This window comes from Plutella xylostella, chromosome 15, assembly GCF_932276165.1.
Source record: "Plutella xylostella chromosome 15, ilPluXylo3.1, whole genome shotgun sequence".
In the NCBI taxonomy this organism is placed as follows: domain Eukaryota; kingdom Metazoa; phylum Arthropoda; class Insecta; order Lepidoptera; family Plutellidae; genus Plutella; species Plutella xylostella.
Genome location: NC_063995.1, coordinates 9116080 through 9138328, shown reverse-complemented (window position 1 = coordinate 9138328; position 22249 = coordinate 9116080). Strand labels below are relative to the sequence as shown.

Below are 22249 nucleotides of genomic sequence, written 5' to 3'. Positions count from 1 at the left end.
TCCATTGTTCTGCTTTTTTTAGTCTTGTAACATCCTCGTCATGTAGAACTTCAGAATAAGAAAAAAACACACAGATTAGAAATTAAATTTATGGATTTGTCTTCTTGACTTTTATCCACAGAGTAACTAATAAAATTCCTCAGTTTTGTTGTGGGTCAAAAATATTTTAATTTATTTAGTGAATTATTGTAAAGAAAAATAGGAGCTATGTATAGATATTTCAATATAAGTAGAATTGCCTGAGCATGGTAATTGGGTATAATTTTTCCAGGCCTCAAACTTGTTTAGGTTGGCTGAAATGTATATTCATGAGAGACTCTGCCTATGGCTTGGCCACTTGAAGCTATCCCGGGTTATTTTCACAGTGCTGCTGATACTGTTTGTTGTGCCATTAGTTACCCACTATTACTTGTCTAAGGTAAGATCTCCTATGGTATTTTTATAATCCTTTTCCACCCTTTCAGATATTTCAGTTCTAACCTCACCAGTGTCATCAGCTCAGCACCTAATTTTTGCGGCTATTTATTTCTCTCTCATTTCTTCATCAACTACAGCTATCATCATTCATCACACACTTAACGAACAATGTGGCAGACTTGCAATAAATTGTTTCTAATATTTGCTGAGAAATCTCTTGTTCTAAATTGAAACTTAGTAGTAGCAAAAAAATTATATTTTACTATCAAAAATAAATTGGTTTATTCATAATAAAGTAGATATTTTATGTATACTTACCTGTAAATATTTCATATTAAACAGTTAATTTTTATTCCAGTATGAGTCCTCATCAATATCACTGGGTAGTAGCTCTGTGCGCCACACACTGGACGCTCTGGGGGACTTCACCACACTGACGGCCGCGGACCTCAAGATGAGGATTGAGGAAATGCTCAGAATCAAGGTAATTAAATGATTTTTTTTATGAAGTAAGCAGTATACTGAATATAGGTTGATACACATATATTTTTATATATGGCTGGTTCCATTGTCTTTAATGTTTTTATATTTTTTTACGTACAGTTTTAAATCAATGAAGAATACACATCAATCTTAAGAATGAGGCAATCAGCTAATTTCAACTTTTGAACCAGAATGTCTGTATCTCAAACTTTGGGGTTGTGTTAAAATTCAGGACAGTTTTTTTCTATAAAATTTAAATATTTATACAGTATTCCAAGCATTGCATTGCATTTGCAGAACCATCTGTAAATATGACAAACACTACAAGTATGGTTATTAGAAACTATTCCGACAAGCTTATTTTCATCTTAAAATGTTCTGCTGCGGTAATTCCGGATTAAAATGTAGCCTATGTGTTCATCAATGATGTCAGCTTACTCTATGCCAAATTTAATAAAAATTTGTCCAGACATTTTCCCATGAAATATGTACTATCAAACATACTCGATCCTTTCTTACAATCTTTCACATTTATAATATTAGTAAGTTTACGACCTACTGAACACTTTCCTTTTACATTCAGATAAATATGGCTCATAATCTGCTACCTTTATAGGCGTCAGTGTCCACGGAGCTGCGCGAGCTGGAGGCGCGGCGCGGGCGGCTGCAGCGCGAGGCGGCGGCCGCGGGCGCGCGCACCGACGCCCTGCGCGCCGAGCATGCCCGCGCCGCCGCCGACCTCTCGCGCCTGCGCGTCTCCGCTGAACAAGCGCGCATCGCACAAATAGAGGCCACTCGCAGAGACTCCCCGCAGCTAGCCCCGCCCCTCCAGCTCCTCCCCTCCCGCCCGCCGCCCCGACTACCCCCTCCCCTCCACCAATCGGAACCCGACTGCCGCATGCACTCCTGCTTCGACCACTCACGCTGCTCCTTAACTTCAGGGTTCCCAGTCTTCCTATACGATCCTGATAACCACGCGCCGCTAGCTAACGCTGAAGTGGACGGGTTTCTAAAGACGACGTTGAGACAGACGCTCGGGTATAATACACATTTGACGCAAAAGGCCGAGGAAGCGTGCATCTATGTGGTGCTAGTCGGTGAAGCGTTTCCATCCGATAGCAAGAACCCTTCGTAAGTATTTTTTAAACATCTATTAACAAATATTCATCTCGTCGTACCTCAAATTTTCAGCCTTTCCCGATGCCATAATTTATAATATTTTATAATACTGCTCACCTTTTAAAATAACTCCCCACCTCAAAAACCTGCATATTTTCAGGCCATCATCAACGACAGAAAGCTATAAGCTCGTCCTGAACGAGACGGCAATAAGATCCCTACCCTACTGGGGCGGCGACGGCCGCAACCACGTCTTAATAAACTTCGCCCGCCGCGAGTTATCCGTGGGTTCTGGAGACGCGTTCCACGGCGCGGCGACGGGCCGGGCCATGATCGCGCAGTCCACGTTCACTCAGGGGAGGTTCCGGCCGGGGTTCGACGTGGTGACCCCGCCCGCGCTCGGCCCGCCCGGAGGGGATGTGTGGGCGGATTGTGCGCCTATTGCGCCGGCTAGGAGGAAGTATTTGCTTAGGTAAGAATCTAGTTTTAACATACATAAATATTGTAGATGGATGAGGACAAATGTATAGGTACATGTGCTGTTGATGATAGGAGCGATCACTAAAATCTGGTAATAACTTGAATTCTTACAATACTTAATTATTAGGTACGAGATATCAGTGTTAACTTTATCGAGATTTTAAGTATGTTGTGTTATCTTCAGTTCCATGTTAGATAGTTGTACAGCTAACTGCAGTTTTCAGGGCTCTCAGTCGCCTACGAGGGGCGAGGATCGAGATGACGACGATTATCTAATCAAATACCTACAGAAAGTAGTGGACGCGGCCCCCGCAGCCGACCTCTTCTTACTGCAGTTCGAATGTGACCCGCCGACTGAAAGGAGGGCGCTACTAGCCATCGGGGACTGGACCTTATGTGGTACGGACAGGTCCCGGCGCTCCGTGCTAAGAGAATCAACATTTGTGCTGATCCTGGCGCCAAACGACCGCAGCTACGTCAGCACAGCGCTGCTGCAAGCGAGGTTATACGAGGCGCTAAGGTCCGGAGCTATTCCGGTCATATTGGGAGGGGATAGAGTCCAATTGCCATATAATGAGGTGATCGACTGGCGCCGCGCCGCGATACTACTGCCGAAGGCGAGAGTCACAGAACTACATTTCTTCTTACGAGCTATATCTGACGCAGACTTGTTGGCCTTCCGTCGCCACGGCAGAGTATTATGGGAACGTTACCTAAGCTCAGTTCAAGCGAGCATAGACACGTTACTAGCTGTGATACGAACGCGTCTGAACATCCCAGCTCGAGCGGCCGTGCCCGCCGTCGGCGCTCCGGCCTTCAACGACTCCTACAGCCCTCCCAAACTAGAACCGCCAACCATAGACACGGAACCAGAAGAAACTCTAGGACCTTTAGAAGCGCCGTACCCCAGTCCAGCTTACAAACGGAACTACTCCTTATCTTTGCTCCACGGGTATGAAATGTGGAACGATTGGGGGGAGCCGTTCACTCTGTACCCGCAGCTTCCGTGGGACACCCCTCTGACGTCGGAAGCGCGGTTCGTCGGCTCTCCATCAGGGTTCCGCCCTATAGGCGCGGGGGCGGGCGGGGCGGGGAAGGAGTTCAGCGAGGCGCTGGGCGGGGACCGGCCGCGGGAGCAGTTCACGGTGGTCATACTGACGTACGAGCGCGAGGCCGTGCTGGCCGCCGCGCTCGCCCGGCTGAGGGGACTGCCCTATTTGAATAAGGTGAGGATATATCTTAAATTAATATAAGGGAATGTTAGTTTTTGTTACGTAATACTGTATCAAAAAGAGTGTTTCTTTTAAACCTGGCTTAGGCATCAATTGCGACATCTTGCCACTTACCTAATACACTTTTTTGTCCCCATTTTCTTTTTCTAACAGTTCATCTATCTAAACGATGTGCTTGCTTATGTAACTTACCTGGCAATCAGCAACTTCCGCTAATGATGGTGTCATCCAAGTCTATCCTTCAAAACTATTGAAAACATCTCCGCAAATTGCACAAACTATTTTAACCCCCTCTCTCCTTTTGTTATACATCAAAACAATTGAAAACCTCTCCGCAACTGTCATAAACTAACCTCCCCTCTCCTCTCCACAGGTAGTGGTAGTATGGAACGGGCGCGCCCCCCCCACCATGTCGTGGCCGGAGTCGGGAGCCCCCGTGCAGGTGGTGCGCGGCGCCAGGAACTCGCTCAACAACCGCTTCCTGCCGCACCATCTACTGGAGACTGAGGCTGTGTTGTGTGTTGATGATGACGCGCATTTGAGGCACGATGAAATTGTTTTTGCTTTCCGGTAAGTGTATAGGTAACTAAGGCACGACATTTACAGATTCCGAAAATTTCGAGCGCATGAGGGTTAGATAGTGTCTTTTCTGGAATAGACCAATAGCGGATGAGCGGAATAGCGCGGAACAATGGCGTCGCGTGGTTGTGACACATTCGATTGGCGCGAACACAAACCGCGCGTCGCTATTGGCTCATTTGGTTCATTTCGAGCGTCTACAGTATCTGTAACACGTCATGTCGTGGCCGGAGTCGGGAGCGCCCGTGCAGGTGGTGCGCGGCGCCAGGAACTCGCTCAACAACCGCTTCTTACCGCACCATCTACTGGAGACTGAGGCCGTGTTGTGTGTGGATGATGACGCGCATTTGAGACATGACGAGATTGTTTTTGCTTTTCGGTAAGTGTATTGTAAAGGTACAGCTTTTACTGAATTTGAAATGCGCGCGAACCAATGATAAGAGAGTTCGGAGCGTGACCTCGCTGCTACAGACCAATAGCGGCCCACCAGCATAGCGCGCACCAATAGCGTGTCCCGAGGTTTCAACGTATTCCGTTGGCGCGAGCACAAACCGCGCGTCGCTATTGGCTCATTTCGCTCGTCTATAGTATCTGTAACACGTCATGTCGTGGCCGGAGTCCGGAGCCCCCGTGCAGGTGGTGCGCGGCGCCAGGAACTCGCTCAACAACCGCTTCTTACCGCACCATCTACTGGAGACGGAGGCTGTGTTGTGCGTGGATGATGATGCGCATTTGAGACATGATGAAATTGTGTTCGCTTTTCGGTAAGTGTTATTGTACAGCTTTTACTGAATGTGAAATGCACGCGAACCAATTATATGGGAGTTCAGAGCGTGACCTTGCTGCTATAGATGGTGACTTTTGTGGAATAGACCAATAGCGGCCAATCGACATAGCGCGTACCAATAGCGTGTCGCGAGCTTTCATCACATTTCATTGGCGCGACCACAAACCGCGCATCGCTATTGGCTAATTTTCACGCGTCTATAGTATCTGCAACACGTCATGTCGTGGCCGGAGTCGGGAGCCCCCGTGCAGGTGGTGCGCGGCGCCAGGAACTCGCTCAACAACCGCTTCTTACCGCACCATCTACTGGAGACGGAGGCTGTATTGTGTGTTGATGATGACGCGCATTTGAGGCATGATGAGATTGTTTTTGCTTTTCGGTAAGAGTTATAATAAAGCTACAACTTTTACGGAATATCTGGGTTCGGATTACGACCTAGATGTAAATAGACCAATATTTTAAGGCCGCGAGGCGTAGCGCGTACCACACATCCTAGGCTAAATAATTATAAGCCAACTATCATCGATTTCTGGACTTCTCCCAAAGAGCGCCACAACATCCTACGATACGTTACCATCACAATTAAGAGTTCATATACATCATTTACCTATATACGATAGTTATTTTGTAAAACCAGTTCTATTACTAGTCGGTTATAATAATATCTCCTATTCTAATAATGTGGTTATTCGCAGCGTGTGGCGCGAGCACCGTGACCAGATCGTGGGCTTCCCGGGCCGCTACCACGCCTGGGACCTCAACTACAACAACGGATTTCTCTACAACTCCAACTACAGGTAAACATTGTGCAGATAGACATCAATATTTCCATTGAAATCTGCTCATTAACCGGGAAATTGCTATTGTTATAAACACATCTTTGAAGATGTTAATCAAATTTTATGCATTTGCTGTTATTTTACTAAAAAAAACATATTATTTCTTTGTTGGAAAAAATAATGAATGAAATAAATCGCAATTACTGCGTGCTCCTCGCAACCACTATGTATTATTCCCATTAGGTATTTGTGTTTATTAGGAAAATATGTTAACCAAGTGTAGATAATAACGGACGCACCGTTCACTGAAAACGTGAGCATTTTGTGACATCCTACATCCCCAAACCCTTCTAATATCCCCCCTTTTCCCACTCAGTTGCGAGCTAAGCATGGTGTTGACGGGCGCGGCGTTCATCCACCGCTACTACCTGTGGTCCTACTGGCGCCTGCTGCCCGCCGCCATCCGCGAGTACGTCGACGAGTACATGAACTGTGAAGATATAGCCATGAACTTCCTCGTCTCGCACATCACGAGGAAACCGCCGGTTAAGGTGAGGATGAGATTGGTTTTATGTGTAGATCAAGACACTTATTCTTATAGACCCAAATCAATATCATAGCTCTACCATTCAAAAGTTTTAAACTTTTTTAAGTGGGTAGATTTTTTGCAAATCTCTATCGTCACATTTTACACACATTATTTAATCATGGATGTTGGGGACTTGGCAAAAAGATCCTCCTCGAGTGAAAGTCCCGCGAGCTTCGTTTCGCCTTGAAAACTGTTCCCTTGGGAATTACAGAAAATTACTTATGTGTTAATCCAGGGTGTCAGCTAACTCCATAACAAATTTCATTAAAATCGGTTCAGCCGTTTTGATGTGATGAAGTAACAATCATACACACTCACCAACTTTGGCCTTAATAAATTAGTAGGAAGTATGATAGGATTAATAGGATAATTAGTAATATTTTTCGTAATCGTGTGTTGTAGGTGACCTCTCGCTGGACGTTCCGCTGCCCGGGCTGCCCGGTGACGCTCTCCGCCGACCAGACGCACTTCCACGAGCGACACAAGTGCATACAGTTCTTCTCACAGGTATTTACTCCTTTATTGTCGTATTCAACATCAGAGTAGCCGTAACATTGATGATTTAAGTAGCGCACTGTACCGTTTACGGTATCTATAATTGTTACTGCAAATGGCTCGAAGAAAATAGATTTAGCTTTAAGTCCGCCCCATTCCTCTTTGAATTAGGTTGTGCTCAGACGACATGCGCCTTAAAAATTACATTATCTTTTGGAATAAAATGTTAAATGCCACATGGTGCTCCACTTCTATGAATTCACTGTAAGCTACAGCTAGGTTTAATCAATAAAACATTACTGTTGGATCATGCTCTTGTTTAATTTCAAATGTTTATATTTTGATGTTCTCTTGTTTTATCTCTTGTCTTATTTATCAGGTGATGGGCTACACTCCGCTGGTGAGCACGCAGTACCGCGCCGACTCCGTGCTGTTCAAGACAAGGATACCGCACGACAAGCAAAAGTGCTTCAAGTTCATATAATGAGGATGCATCTTCACAAAACAAACCAACTTTTGGTGCTCTGGGTTTTATGCTGGATCGCATGAATGTGCAAAATTGACTCTATTATTGTGCATTTTTATGCGCCACTGACAAGCGATTTTAGAGGTTTTATTGGTTGAGAATGACTTGGTGGAAATGTTTGTGAAGTCATCGTGCGGAGGGGAGTTGGTGTTGCCAAAGATATGTTTTTTTACGATTTCATGGATAAGGAATCACTGTCCAGTTTCATCAAGGGACAGACTGAGCCCAAGGTAGGGACAGACTCAGCCTACGAACGAAACGTATGGAACACAACATATGTCATCAGACATACATTGTTTTCCGAGTACAATTCGTGTCTGACGCGATGCAATCTAGAAACATAGTGGACGTACGCGTGGGATAGCGAATAACTTGCGTGTGTGGGCTCAGTCTATCCATACCTACAGTTCTACAATCAAATCTAATATTATATGAAGTGTATATTACAGTTATAAGAGCGGTGCTGCCATCGTCCTCTGCGTGTCATTAGGGTTAATTTGTCGAATATAGGTGCATGGTTATTTTCTTATAATGAGAGCTTATACGATAGGCTGGTGTTATTTATGGTAGGTAATTGTGTGTTTGCAGTATTTTATATTTTATTATATCGCTATCAACAAGTAATTAATAAATTGAGATTCATTTTGAAATTCATTGTAAATTGAGAAAACATTATAAGTTTTCATTGAATTTCTTAGTTGAAGCAATATTTGTAGATATTATGTAATTATTGTACATACCTGTAAATAAATACCGCATATTTTGTATTTGACGAAACACTAGGAATAAATGAATTTCATAATTAGAAATTAATAGTTAGGAATTGCATTTATAATTCCTTGCACTAAAATGTGGTTTTAGTCAAAATAGTGTCGCTTGCTTTTACAAATTGTATTAGTCTTTAGTTAAGATATATTTAAATAAGCTAGAAATCAATTCGTAAAGCATTTGATTGACTCATAAAATATTCATATTTTGTATTTTTTATACTTTTCCATTTTGTATTTTATTGAACAGATTTTTCTTTATCCGTCGCATTTTTTTTAGTATGTTTTTTTTACCTATCATAATTCGTAACTAATGCTGGACAGTATAATGAATCCGATTTCAATACCATAAAATTACTTTCTGAAAAGACTGTCATAGAGAAATCACTCAAGTCAGAGAAATAAAATTATAAAATCGAGAGAATCTTAATTAAATGATGAAAATAATAAAACAATTTTTACATAAAGAAAATGTATTTTCTTACTTGCTATGTATATTATTATAAATTATAGAATTGCAATCATTCTACATCTTTTATACTCCTCATTCGTTGCAAAGACCCAGATAATAATTTGTAAAACCAATAAGTAATATATTTTTGTAAATGGAAATACATAGATGCGAACAGTTTCTTGATCCTTGCAATAAATGTCGAACTTACAATTATACTTCACCAACACACTTGTATAGAAAGTTATTAATATAATTTTGTAAATGTGCAATAATAGTTTAGATTATTTATTTACATCAAATTAGGTGATTCGCAGTGAAGATAAATACTATATTGTTGGAGAGTAATCCTAGTGAATCTAAAATCTTAGATTTAATTAAAGTCTCGTATACAAATCTCTCGAAATATTAATCTTATTAAACAATAAATACACTGGACTCGTATCCTTAGGTTCTATAATTAAAATTTGTTCATTATGCAACAGAGACGAAGACGATATAGTCGCTGTTTGTCAAAAGATAAAGTTACTCATAAATAGTACTACATTTCATCCAGTTTAGAATAGTTTTCATGATCGTTTCGTAATAAGACCGAGTCAGCAGAATGTATAACGATTCTCCAGCCGCGTAGACTCCGAAAAACTACAAATGATTCAAGGACATGAATTTTAAACTTACACTGGGTAAGTAAAAAATATGTATATCTAAATCAGAGAACTCATCGTCTATGTAGATTCATTCCACAGCTAAAGATCCGTTCCGGACTACGAGATATAGACAGTGTTGTACTTAGAAAGTGAGAATCAGCCCTTATAAGTATCGCCTAGCTTGTCGGTTGGGTAATGAGTAGCTTTCAACTGTTTCGCTGGGGTAGTTGACGCCGGCAAAGTTGGACATAGCCGCCGCAGGCCAGGTGGCGGCGCTGTAGTCGCCGTTTAGTTCTCCAACCGGCCGCAAGGGGGGCGACGCGTGGCGTAGCGGTCGCCGCCCGAACTCGCGACTTCAAGCAAGATCGTCCGCCTTACCGTCCAAACGCTTCAGCTGTAAAGGAACGAATATGAGTATATTTTTATTATAAATACATTTTAAAGTTGATTTATTCTGTATCTTTTTTTATAATGGTTACTAAATATTTTGCTGTTAAAAAAAAAAAAAAAACTTTAGTTTCACTACTCGACACAAGATGGCGCCACATGTAAAAAATCCGGTGGTTTATGAATTTTCCCGATATAACCTGCTTTATTTAAAAAAATCTTACACCCTGTTCCACGGTCCATGCTGTTGGAGCTGGGCGTCCAGAACGCTTGCAAATTTACAGATACAGGGTTAACATTATTACACTAAGAAACAAATTGACCAAGAAGATGGCGGTATTCGATCGTGTCTTTAACAAAAATAAGAAAGTTCTTGTAAAGCATATTCAAATCAGTTTCCATTCAGGATCTTTCAGACTCCAGCCAGACTTCACTTTCTTATTCAAATATGGAGCATTAGGTATATCATATATAATCAGAATTGTTGACTGACGGTCTACAATAGTATCGCTTTTCTCAAATGGTTTTGGTTTGGACAACCTCAACTGTATCTTAACAAAAAAAATAGATTTTATTCGTTTACTTTTCCTGATATATGTTTTACCTGTACAAGGAAAAGTAGTATACCATACCTCCTTATCATCGACAGCGACGGGCCGGTAGCGCGGCGGCGCGGCGGCGGCGTCGACGGGCGGCGCGGAGAACCCGTGCACGTACAGCAGCGCGGCCGCCACCCCGCCCAGGATCGGACCTCCCCAGTACACCTGCGGGGGGGATAAGATATTCTTTATTTGTACACAAAAGACATGGACAAAATTACAATAAACTTAATCTAACACGTATGTACAAATGTCTGCCTTATCGCTTAAAGCTATTTCTTCCAGACAACCTTTGGGTGGAAGGATATTTCGATGCAAAGGGTTAAGTGTACCAGGGTTATAGTTATAGAAAAGGGGAGGGCAACCATTGCCCATTCGCCACTGCGACCTAAAAGATCTATTGTGACTCCCATTGCCGAGTGGGCTCTCACTCTCCAAGGTCCGGGGGATGGGTTAGTATGAGCTTTAGCAGGGGTTGTAAGGATATTGGATACGGTCACCAGGCGTACGTTGCGTGTATATATATATAGCTGACTAGTAGAGCTCGCATAACCCCCAATACAATAGGTTGACAGGTTCAAAGTCAGGAAACTTTCTAAGGATGTATTTGCTATGAGTTGTATATGTTGTATAGGTAGGTATAGGTACCTACATACATCTCTATTGTCAAGGTTGCATATTTCGGGCTAAAATTCCTCACTATTTCTCTAGTCCTCTATAGATTTTAATGTGTAGGTACTTTAAACACAGTATTCCTAGAAGCGTTGCTCATCGAAAACAGTTCTTGTAATTTTACTATAATTCCAGTAGATATCTAATAGCTTTTCCGATCGCTTAACAGCCGTTCTCAATGGATACCTAACCTAACAGCACAACATCATACAAAAGCCAATAAATCATAAAACATTCAATAACCAAGGCAATAAGCACATCGTAACGGTGTTGTAACAAGTGGTCGCGCATTTAGAATACATTAGACGTGGAACCAATCGAGTCTCTAGTGCCAGGTGGAGAGTATCCATCTGGCGAGGCCCTTGAGCCGCTAATGGCAGGCGTTCCGGGCTGGTTCATACAGCTGATAATTATACGAGAGAATAGACGAAGATTTTGTGTAAAAGAAATGTAGCGTTCACTTGTAAAGTAATTCGTACGTAATTATTATTTTCAAGGCCCGAAAACTTATTTGTTTATGTCATTTATGTGCCCTGGCTGGGGATCGAACCTGTCCTCTAGTCTAGATAAAAGTGAACTTATGTACTTATGTACTAAACTAAAAATAACGAATATATTGTCATGAAATTGTAGTGGTATAGATATTTTAAAAGCTGAAAAACAAGGATTTTTTAAATCACACACAAAGTTTACCTATTAACTAGTTTTTGTTTTATGTTAGGTAAGTATGAACCATTTATAAAAAGACTCTTATCTCAATCTTCACAACATTCCTATTATCTGTTTGGTTGTTACTCTGGCTAGCGTCATTAATTATTATGATGTGAAGTGTTTCCTGGCAACAATTCTAAATAATGCTCGGGGCGTGGTGGTAAATGATGATAAGGATTTAGAATAAATAATGGTATTCAAATTCAAGGCAATCCATATCATTAGATTAGATCTTGTTACTAAAACCAAAAAAATGTGGGTGTACTCTGCTTATAATGTGGGTATACCGTATGCTGTAGATTGAGGCTCGATTACAGAAAAATACTTTTGTTGTGTGACTCCTAAATCAGTTCTCCTTATTGTACAGGGTATTGCTAAAAGGGTACCTATACTAAGCCGAAAGCGGGTGACTCAGGGGGTCATTCTGAAAATTTTATCCTACGAGTTCTGAAAATTCACGAAAAAAACACCCTGAGTCACCCCCATTCGGCTTTGTATACTAATTTTGCAATACCCTGTAGATTGCTCAGGATGAATGATGATGCTGTAAACGCCTCCTAACAATATGTCTCAAACACTTCCCAAAAACCCAGAAAATGATATCATAAAACGACGATCAATACCTAATGGTCAGCATAGTCATTGGCCAGGTGTGCTGATGAAGGAAATACTGTCCCGCCTTGATCTAGGACCTAACTAGGACGCTTCATCATTACGTCGTACCTATACACACGCACATCCCCACGCAGGGCGTGAACCTTCTGTAAGAATTGCATTTCTATAATCTCTACTCCACGCTTAGCAGGTGATACACATACAACCTTATAACACCCAACACTCAGTAACAAATATCTTACCCAGTGGTCAGCCCAGTCATTAGCCACGAGTGCTGATCCGAAGGAGCGCGCGGGGTTCATGGCGGAGCCGGTGTAGTCCACGGCCAGCAGGTGGCCCAGCGTCACCGTCAGCCCGATGGCCAGCGGCGCCGTCGGCTTGGAGTCCGGCTTGTTGGGGTCGCACACCTGGATGATGAGAGGTTAGGTTGAGATTTTCACTGACTGGTGAGTCGAAAGTCGAAAGTGAGGATTTGGAGAAGTTACGCCTGGTTACTTCAACCATTTGTGGACCAATTTCTTGTTTTTTTTTATTATTTTAAGACATCGTAGATCTAGAAGATGGGATTATACATATTTTATTATGAAGAAGATAAACTACCACTTATAGGTTTTGTAATAATGTTTGTTTATCATAATTATATGTACTTATAAATAATCGGCCAACCAATAATGTTAAAAGTTCGCAGAAAGGGAGGAGATCTATATCCTAATCACTATGAATTAACTTAATGAATCAATTAAATTAAAGTCATAAATATCGTAACACCCGTAGCTTTGTAATCCCTAAAAGCCGTATTATTTATATCGCGTTATTCATTTCCTTTTTGCGAATAAAATATTGCATTTGAGCACGCGACCACGCTGACCCATGGCCTCGTCCAATATTTAGATTTAGATGTTTTCAATAGGTATATAATGTACCTATTGCCAAAGTACCTACCTAAATCATTGAGTAAAATTACTTATACTTAGTATTTTCGCGAAGTTAGAAAACAAGCTTTTTACTGTACTTTACAGATAATTAGTAAGTTATTATTAATCTTTGACGACTGATTCTGATCTACATATTCATAGAACATGCTCGCTTAATCGTAAAATAAAAGCACAGCACGGTACAAATCCACGTCAAAACACATTAATTCCCATTCAACGAAAAATCAATCGCGGTTTCCAAACAATTCGGCATGCAAACGAGCCTGGCGGCCATACGATATCGATTTGTCAATGGAGCCTTTCAAATTAATAGCTAATAGCAAACAAGTGACTGTTGTCCACGACACCGCATACCGCTGGAGATTACGTGCCTGTGGCGATGCGATCATGACCACCGATCACGCTATAGGTACTAGGGCTCGCATGAGTCGACTCATCATCATCAAAGGTAGAGGTTATCATACCACTGAGTTGCACTGGTATGCGGAAAGCTTAGAGGGACTATCTAAGGTTCTAAGGGAAAGTTCTCGATCACTGTCTTCAATCAACTGTGATAAGTGAGGAATACTTGACAAGATAATATTTTCCATTTCCAGAAGGGTTACTGATGGAATGGAAGTAGGAATATTCATCTAAATTCAAATAATTACTTCCTTATATCTACGTTCGTTATAACTACGTTCGTCATTACTCATTATGCAGATCACCGCGAAAATAACATAAAAGTTTTCGTGATTCTCAGTCAGCAAAGCTTTCATATTTTCAGCGATGTCATGAAAAATTAAGTCTGTATTAAAAGTACAACGAACATTGCTGTAATAATCCGATGTCACGACATTCAGCAGGTACCTACCTCACTACTATCGGCTGAATCTCAATAATTAGTACCCGTATAAAACCCAACAATGAATCGACGGAAATTGTCTAAATATTTATGAAAATAATGGCCGTTGTTAACAATAGAATACTTTTAAAAATATTAAAGTAATTAGTCTAGCTAGGTACCTTGTAACTGACTATCCAATGACTTTCCAAGGACCTAACTACAAAATAGAAACGTATTTTATCGTATGTGCCCAAATAGATCCACCTTTTATTATATTAGATACGATCCATATAAAATTTAAGAGTTTTAAATTAACTTCACACACAAAAACTGTACAGTCTGCAAATCAAACTCAACGCTGGTACGATGGTAGCCAGTATATAGTGGATGTATGAATGAGGAAGGCCGAGGGACAGACTGGCGTGACACCCCTTCGAAGAGTCCTTTGTCCAGCAGCCTGATCATGACTCAAAACTCAAAGGCACTCACCCCACAAACAACGAAGATGAGCACGAAGCCGAGGAAGAACTCGATGCCGAATCCCTTCATCTGCGTGACCTCAGTCCCCAGCCCAGTGACGCCGAGCTTGCCGGCCGCGCGCTCCGGCGTCATGGCCTTGAGGAGCCCCGAGCCGGCGGCGGCGCCCGCGCATTGGGCGATCACGTAGAGGACGGCTCTGATTGGCTTGATGCGGCCCACCGACAGCATGCCGGCGGTGACGGCTGGGTTCAGGTGCCCGCCCGACACGTGGCCTATCGCCTGCGGGAAGGAGGGAGTGATAAGACTTGTGACTGGTGGTTATGACAGGGGTTTTTTTATTTTCCGCTTTCATCGCGGTGACAAAGCTTAGTCCAGGGTTGGTCAATGAAGATGTCTTGTTTTAACAGGAGAAAACAATTCCAACGAAAAGTGGAGGTACATTCTTGGTCAAATGTTAAAAAGGTCCTTACAGAGACAGCAGCAAAGATGGTGAGACCGAAGGTGAGGGCGATGAGCACGATGTCGGGCGCGGCGGCCGTGCCCTGCGCTATGTTTACGCACGAGCCGCATCCAAACAGGTTTAGCAGCAAGTTGCCTGCCAACACGAATTACACCAGTTATTTATAGAAGTAATTTAGCAATTTGAGACGGAATGAGATTTGGATTGAAGTTAGCCGAGACCACAAAAAAGTGGTTTAGGCTGTTACATGTTTTCTACGAACGTTTTGGATGTGAGATTGTTTTAAATGATAATGGGACGGCTTTTAATAACAAAAAAGTTTCGTGTGTGAAAATATTAAGTACCTTAAGTATTTTATAACTTTATTATAAGAACATCGAATCGAATTCGCTCCACTTCGTAAAGAGGGATATATCTTACTGACCACCTTGAGAGGTTTTTTAAGAGGCTAAATTTGCAACAAGTGTGGAATTTGTTATAGAAAATGTTCACGTCGTTGGATAAAGCTATTTATTATACTAAGGACTTCATAGTAATTAAGTAAATAAAGTATTACCGATGAACTCAGCCAGCAGCGCCTTGCTGATGGCGGCGGCGCCCCCCGCCAGCTCGTCGAGCCCCAGCCGGTTGCCGAACTCGCCCATGACTCTGCGGACAGGCATCCCTCAGAACAAGCACTCAACAGGACTAGACCTCACTAACTATGTCCTCAGAACATGCACTCGACAGGACTAGGAGGGTTACTCTATACTGACGAAAAACGAACGAACGAGAGCTGTCGTGCAATCGGATAGATTCGTGGCTTGCGCAGCAGGGCTCCGAAACTTCGTTTGTCGTTAGGGAGTGAGCCCCTAGACCCCTGACTTTTTAAGCTTAGCGTCGATCACTGCAAGCTAATGCTCGACTCTTAATGACGTCACACATAAACGCAACGCTGTTTATATATTAAACTAATTCAACTCTAATACAGAAAATAAGTTTCCTAATGAGGGCCTTAAGGCTGTTAGTCATCATCATTAAATGGAATTCTGTGAATGAGCTTACAAGATGGTCGTGCTGCTTTGTTTGTAATCAGGGTTATGGTAAATCCCGGTGCATATTGCATATTACTAGTAATAATCCTACGATGGAAACTTTATCACACTTAGGTATAGTCATGCATTTCCGGCTTTGATTGCCACTGCGTATGTATTATTACAGTGAATTAAATAACTTACTTATAATAGCGCTATAAACGGTGCTAGGCGCATAATGAGAATTTAATATCTATGTAGGCTTACCAAAATGCTCAGGTAATCTTTTAATCTTTACCAATTATTACTATCGGAAAAGCAAAACAAAAACTCAATTATAATATTCCCCATAATAGGCGCAATGGTCTGTGGACCATGACTTAATGTTTTTACGAAACAATTACTTAATTTCCCCAGCTTCCTTTTATTGGTGCTATATTATAAAGTTGGCTATGTGTGGTGTTTTTACAACCATTTGCCACCGCAGTAAAAGCTCGGCCAGTCTTGGTCGGTTGGTTCCGTGGATCAGATTGTTGCATTATTGTCGGTCAATTTTCACCAGCCATGCTTCCCTGCTTGATGACCGCGATAACAAAGAGCGAGGATATGGGAATGTGTGAGAGGGACCGGACATAGACAAATTATACTAATTAGAGGGAGCACGCACCAGTTGTCACGGGTAATCAAGGTGTCCCGACGTGATTGTAACGTCCAAAATTAGAGTGGTGAAAGTAGGTATATGAAAACAGACGGAAAAGTTCACACAAATGTATGGACTACTTACCTATATTGTTTTGTTAAGCAAAATGGTAGAGGAGACCGACTACGGCAATTTTATTAAGCTATTCAATACTTCGTAGCTGCGTTTGACCTATAATAATAAAGAATGTAGAGTAGCAACAGGAAAAATACCAAAAAGATATGGTTACATTACAATATGTGAATTTCACAAAAGAAATTCCATATACGGCTACTGCGTGGTATGGTTATACCCAAACTTGGCGAGTGGCCACATTTCGTCGAAGTCGAGTCTCCACGGAATTCCCAACGGCCGACCTCTTCGTGACGCTGATTGGTCGACGCTAGTCGTCATGACATGTTCCAAATTCAAGATTCACTTTTCGAATTGAAAGTTGAATTTTTAGTAGGCACTGTAGTACCGAGGTGCAGTTACCCGGGCAATTTTATTGGCAATTAAGTAAGTAGCCCTTGGCTGGTAGAGATAAACTTCGGGTTGTAAATTTTTAAGTTAGATTCAGGCATACATTTTATTGTGAATTTACGGTTAAAATTATTTCCCAGAAATGTAGAGAAACAATTTGTTAGGACACACCTTGCATTGCACTGATTTTATATAATTTTAGTTTTACTAAGGTATAGGTACCCACCTACTTTCTAATAACATATACTTAACTTCTTATAAATAAAACAATATATATTATATCAGTTAAGTACTATAAATAGAATAAGTACTTTAGGAAGATTCTGTCAATGGATTTTCCTACACATGTTGTAAGTACCTATGTCTATTAATTTATGGTTTATTTTCTTAGGTGTTGCCAAGCAGGCGCTAATAATCTAAATTATTCAAAGCAGAAACATTTTAAATAATAATATTATTATGTGGAACTGAGCGTAATAATTGAGACCGCATGATATGGATATTTTGTCGAGCAGTCTCTGTTTGCTCTTGATTTTAGTTTACTCAATAATATATTGTATGGTCTCATTCTGCTAAATAACTTGATGGATAAAGTCACAAATCTTCTTACCGAACTAATTCAAAATAAGAGCTCATTGGAAGAAGTGAGGTGTAAATTGTCGACAAGTATTATTAATCTAAGATGGTGATCCAAACTGCTGCACTCCATCGGGGAGCGAATAAATTACCAGAAGTTGGTCATTGCTAGACTGAGCCTGTAACTTGATAATGGATTGAGTCAACATACCTAGCTGCTTACATACATTCAGTAGCTCAACCTCGATGGAAACTATATACTTAATATTTACTTACATTTGTGTTGACTTATACATAAATGGTACTAAGGAAAATACGGAAATATTTTTCAGTTCTAAACGTCTAAATTAATGGTAATGTACAGTTATGATACGAAAATGTGTTTTTCGTACAGCAAACTAATGTCCAGTAGTATCTGAAATACCTGCTGGGTCTATGAGGCAGTGCACAAAATAGCGGCTGACGTTAATGATGATAATCTTTAAAAAAAAGTGAAAAAATATTTATTTATATTAAAGATTATATGAATCATTAACCTGTTCAATACCAGGATGAACTACCATTGACTACTGAACTACTTTTTTCTGCGACTTTTGGCGTGAATCAAAATATTTATGAACCATCACGAAAATAGGGAATAAAAACTTAGCTCTTAGATGATATTCTATTTGTGGGCTAATATATTGTGTCCTTATCTGCTTATACTAAACTATTTATATATTTTACAAATAAAAATAAAATACCTAATAATATAAAATACTTTTAGGGCCTGGAAATATTCTACCCTTAATAAACAGGAGTTTATCAAAGGTAGAATATTTCTTTTAGTTCGCTGCCGTCGCCCGGGATGGTTCCGAGGAGGCTGGCAGCGTTCCCTCTCTGTATAGCCAGGCTGAAGCGCTGGCTGAGATAGCTGCCAACCTCTGGTCCCTTGATACCTCGACCAGGCGCGACGAAAGTTCTTTTACTAATCGTCGCGCTTCGGGTCCCCACGGCCCCCTGGTCTCAACCCCAAACGGCACAAATATGTAGCTGTCAGACAGACCGTTGTATTTGCGCCGTTTGAGGTTTTCTGCAGCAGCCGCCGCCGTGCCCGCCGCCGCGGCACTACCCTGGATGTGGGAGGGGGCCACTGTGTCGGTGCAGGTGGCGTCCCACACTAGGCATTTCCCGTACTTCCAGGGCATTACGGTCATACCGTCGGGCCTCTTCCCGTCGTCCCTCGCCAGGCCGGTTGGCTCCAGAATGGCGGGGATTCCGGCGCTCGCAAAAGCCCGACGTATGACGTCGTTAAGGGCCGCGTGGCGGGGTAATCGGCCGGCACTCCGCTGACAGGAGAGGCCGTGGTGGCCTAGCTGCTCTTAGATTATGTTTCACATCACACTAGATATCAATTAGTCAAGTTAAACGTTTAGGGCACTTAGATAACGGATTTAATTGAATGAAATTCATTTTATGAACGCATTAGTCTAAAAAATCGCCCGTTTCTTTGTCGTTACACTCGTTACTGTAATATCGCATTGAATCGTCATTAGGATTAAGTTCTTTTAAATGGCATAGGTACTAATAGGTAGGTAGGTTCGTCGCTTAACTCCGTAGTAGTTTGATGAGTTGTATCATCTTTGTTTTTGTTGTGAGTAGTTGTGACAGAATCAATATAAATATTATGTACTATTGTTTATTTTTTTCTTTACAGAATAACTTTACATTGAACATGAGACATAATTGGAATATTAAATGCAAATTATGTGCATAAATAATTTATATAGGGTGTTTTAAAAGTGGAAATAAGCAGAAAGGGGATGACTCATCCGTCACGTCATTCTAAACAACTTTTGAAAATTCATAAAAAGCTAGATCCCATATATAAGTAGTAAAAAGTCATGTGACCATCAAAGCAAATTGCATTAAGTACCGAGAATTTTTAAAAGTTTTAAAAGTAGTCGAAACAGTTTAACATTTTGACTGAATATGTTTTGCTACTGGGAAGTTTGCAGTAGGTAGGTACCTACGGGTACGTGCCAAATTATTCCTATCTAATCAGTACATTTTGGTAAAGAACTTAAGATCAATATCAGCAGTGAATTGATGTAGGTAGAGGTAGATAGATATAGTTTATCAACTTAAGTACCTATCACTAATGGGTATTGTTAGGACGATTGATATATTTTTTGTAAGTACCTACTTACTTACATATTTTAAATCACTTTGACCCTTACTGCCAGTTTTAATAAGTACTCTTTATCTATCGATAGCTGACAGTTACTATAATACGACTGACACATAAAAGGTAGCATTCTGTCAAAAATGTCAAAATCGTAGTATAGTGCCACAAACTTATCTGTTCCGGTGACAGCTCACGTAAATGTGTAATATTTCTTTTTTTTTATAATCTCATTTATTTTATAAGCCATACATCCTAAGATTAAGTCGGCTGTGTAATATTTCTTCATTCTATAAGATTTTAAGTTTGCCAGTAGTGGTAATTCGCTCTTGTGGTTTTAATTAACCCATCTAATCTATATTAATATATAATTCATTAGTAAATAATGAGATATGGATCAATTTAGTTCGCTCTCACCGGAACAGATAAGTTTGTGGCACTGTAACTATCAGCTATCGATAGATAGAGTTACTGAAACTCTGGTAGTTAATGTATGTAAGTGAAAGTTTCAATGTGCTATACAGGACTTTTACAAAGTTAGGATATCTGTCGACCAAAGCGTCATTTAAACGATTGGACAAACTGAATCTAACGACAGACAACAGTCAAACACCCCGAGAACGTTGTATAAAAAATAGAGTGAACTTGTCGTTAGTAATCAATCGCCACATTCGCCACCCAAGCGACCCGATCGACACAGTCCAACGATATAATATATAGGTACGAACGAACATTCGTATGTCGTTAATCTAAGACTCAGTCGATTAGGCGCCAATAATGCTTTCCACATGTCAACTGTGAATGCTTCGACCATAGACAAACAACATACTTTTATGTGATAATGATCAGTTTAGGCTTTGGTTTTCGGTCGTCAAACTGAAAGGCATCGAGGTCAACATTTCAAGAATTCTCCATTGACCTGAAGGGCTGAAGTTTTCTATGATGAAATTGATAAAGCATCAACATACTTAATGTTTTTTAACACATACAATATGGGTGATAAATGACTAGAGGCGTGGGTCAACAGTAGGTAGTCCGTGGTTTAAGTAGGTACAGTCAAATGAAGTCATGAGCGAAAACTCAATGAAATCTTGTGTGGAGAAAACTATTTGAGGCGAAGTCCGATAAAGAATTAAATACATAAATAAAAAAGTGAAGCTCTAGTTTATTTATTTAACTAAAATTGGTGCAAATGCAACCTGATTATCAATGACATGGTGTTTTTATCATGAGTATCATGACTTACGTCGTAAGTCCGGGGACACAAAAAGTGTGCATAAAAACTTAAATACCTGTCTGACCGTTACTATGTAGGTTTTTTTCATTTGCGAAATCTCAGTTATTCTGCGAATTAAGTACTTACATAGAAGGAATGGTAGGTATATATCTATGTAAGTACCTAATATAACTGCGAAGACATCTTAAACTCGTCGCACAGCTAAATTACATCTAAGTAGGTACTTATAGTTGTTCAGAAGATGGCAAGCATTATCAAGATAGATACTTATTAAGTTTAACAGTACAACATCATCATCATCATCATCCAGTGCTGTTAACAGGGCCTCCCCCGAGCACCGAGCAGTATTTTTTATGACAAACATTGTTCTCCTGAAAGTTTGTTTAAACAGAAAACGACACGCATTTTCTCTTTGAAAAATTTAGATAGATTTAATTGTCATTAAAGAAAATCTTCAAAGAGCTGCCTCATGGCCTCCGACTGGGCCGAGTCCAGGACTCGTAATAAAGACGCAAATAAAACGAGATTAAAGTACAGTGTTAGGTTTTGTGATGTGCAGCGAGCCAGCCCGCGTCGTTAAACCGAGTTTATATGTTTATCGCGGACAATATGCCGACCTACAGCCGAGGATTACATTTAGATATGCATTTATTGAAGCCCCAGATAAATAAATGCGGATCAAATTACTTCTTTGGTTTAGTTTAGGAATACGGTATGGCCATACATAGATAGATATTACAAAAATATGATAAATTTTCCAAATTCGCCCCTAATTACTCTCTTTCGGGTTGCATTGTATACTATACTAAGCAGTTTTCAAACACTTGTATATTTTATTTACTTATAACTTTTTATGAATAACAGGGTTGCAGTATAAAGTTTGGATATTACAATAAAACTAGTAAAACTTCTTTTGGGATTGTCGTCTGTCAGAAACCCGAATTCTAAAGTTTCAGTAAAGTGTTTATGTTTGTGTCAGAAATAGGATCAACAAGCGTGCCAAATAGCCACATTTAACGTTTTCAATACACCGAATAATGGTCACACTATATAGTTAGTCG

General features: G+C 40.7%; 2 protein-coding genes across 2 annotated transcripts in view; one reads left to right on the top strand and one right to left on the bottom strand.

Moving 5' to 3' along the window:
- The first annotated feature begins 125 nt into the window (after window positions 1-125).
- LOC105388581 (exostosin-3) lies at window positions 126-7470 on the top strand. The gene is made up of 10 exons (XM_038108047.2): window positions 126-418; window positions 776-901; window positions 1517-2031; window positions 2180-2491; window positions 2717-3725; window positions 4105-4301; window positions 5793-5894; window positions 6253-6427; window positions 6868-6972; window positions 7340-7470. The coding sequence occupies exons 1-10, from the start codon at window positions 299-301 to the stop codon at window positions 7442-7444; spliced, it is 2766 nt and encodes a 921-aa protein (XP_037963975.2). The 5' UTR covers window positions 126-298; the 3' UTR covers window positions 7445-7470.
- Window positions 7471-8708: 1238 nt separating this feature from the next.
- Window positions 8709-22249, bottom strand: part of LOC105388556 (aquaporin AQPAe.a) — a 32738-nt gene continuing 19197 nt past the window's right edge. The window contains exons 2-7 of the mRNA XM_038108049.2: window positions 15593-15684; window positions 15047-15171; window positions 14586-14855; window positions 12578-12742; window positions 10371-10502; window positions 8709-9745 (exon numbers count right to left, since the gene is read on the bottom strand). Of these exons, the coding sequence (XP_037963977.2) occupies window positions 9707-9745; window positions 10371-10502; window positions 12578-12742; window positions 14586-14855; window positions 15047-15171; window positions 15593-15680 (819 nt within the window). The 5' untranslated portion in view covers window positions 15681-15684 and the 3' untranslated portion in view covers window positions 8709-9706. The remainder of the gene's footprint in view (window positions 9746-10370; window positions 10503-12577; window positions 12743-14585; window positions 14856-15046; window positions 15172-15592; window positions 15685-22249) is intronic.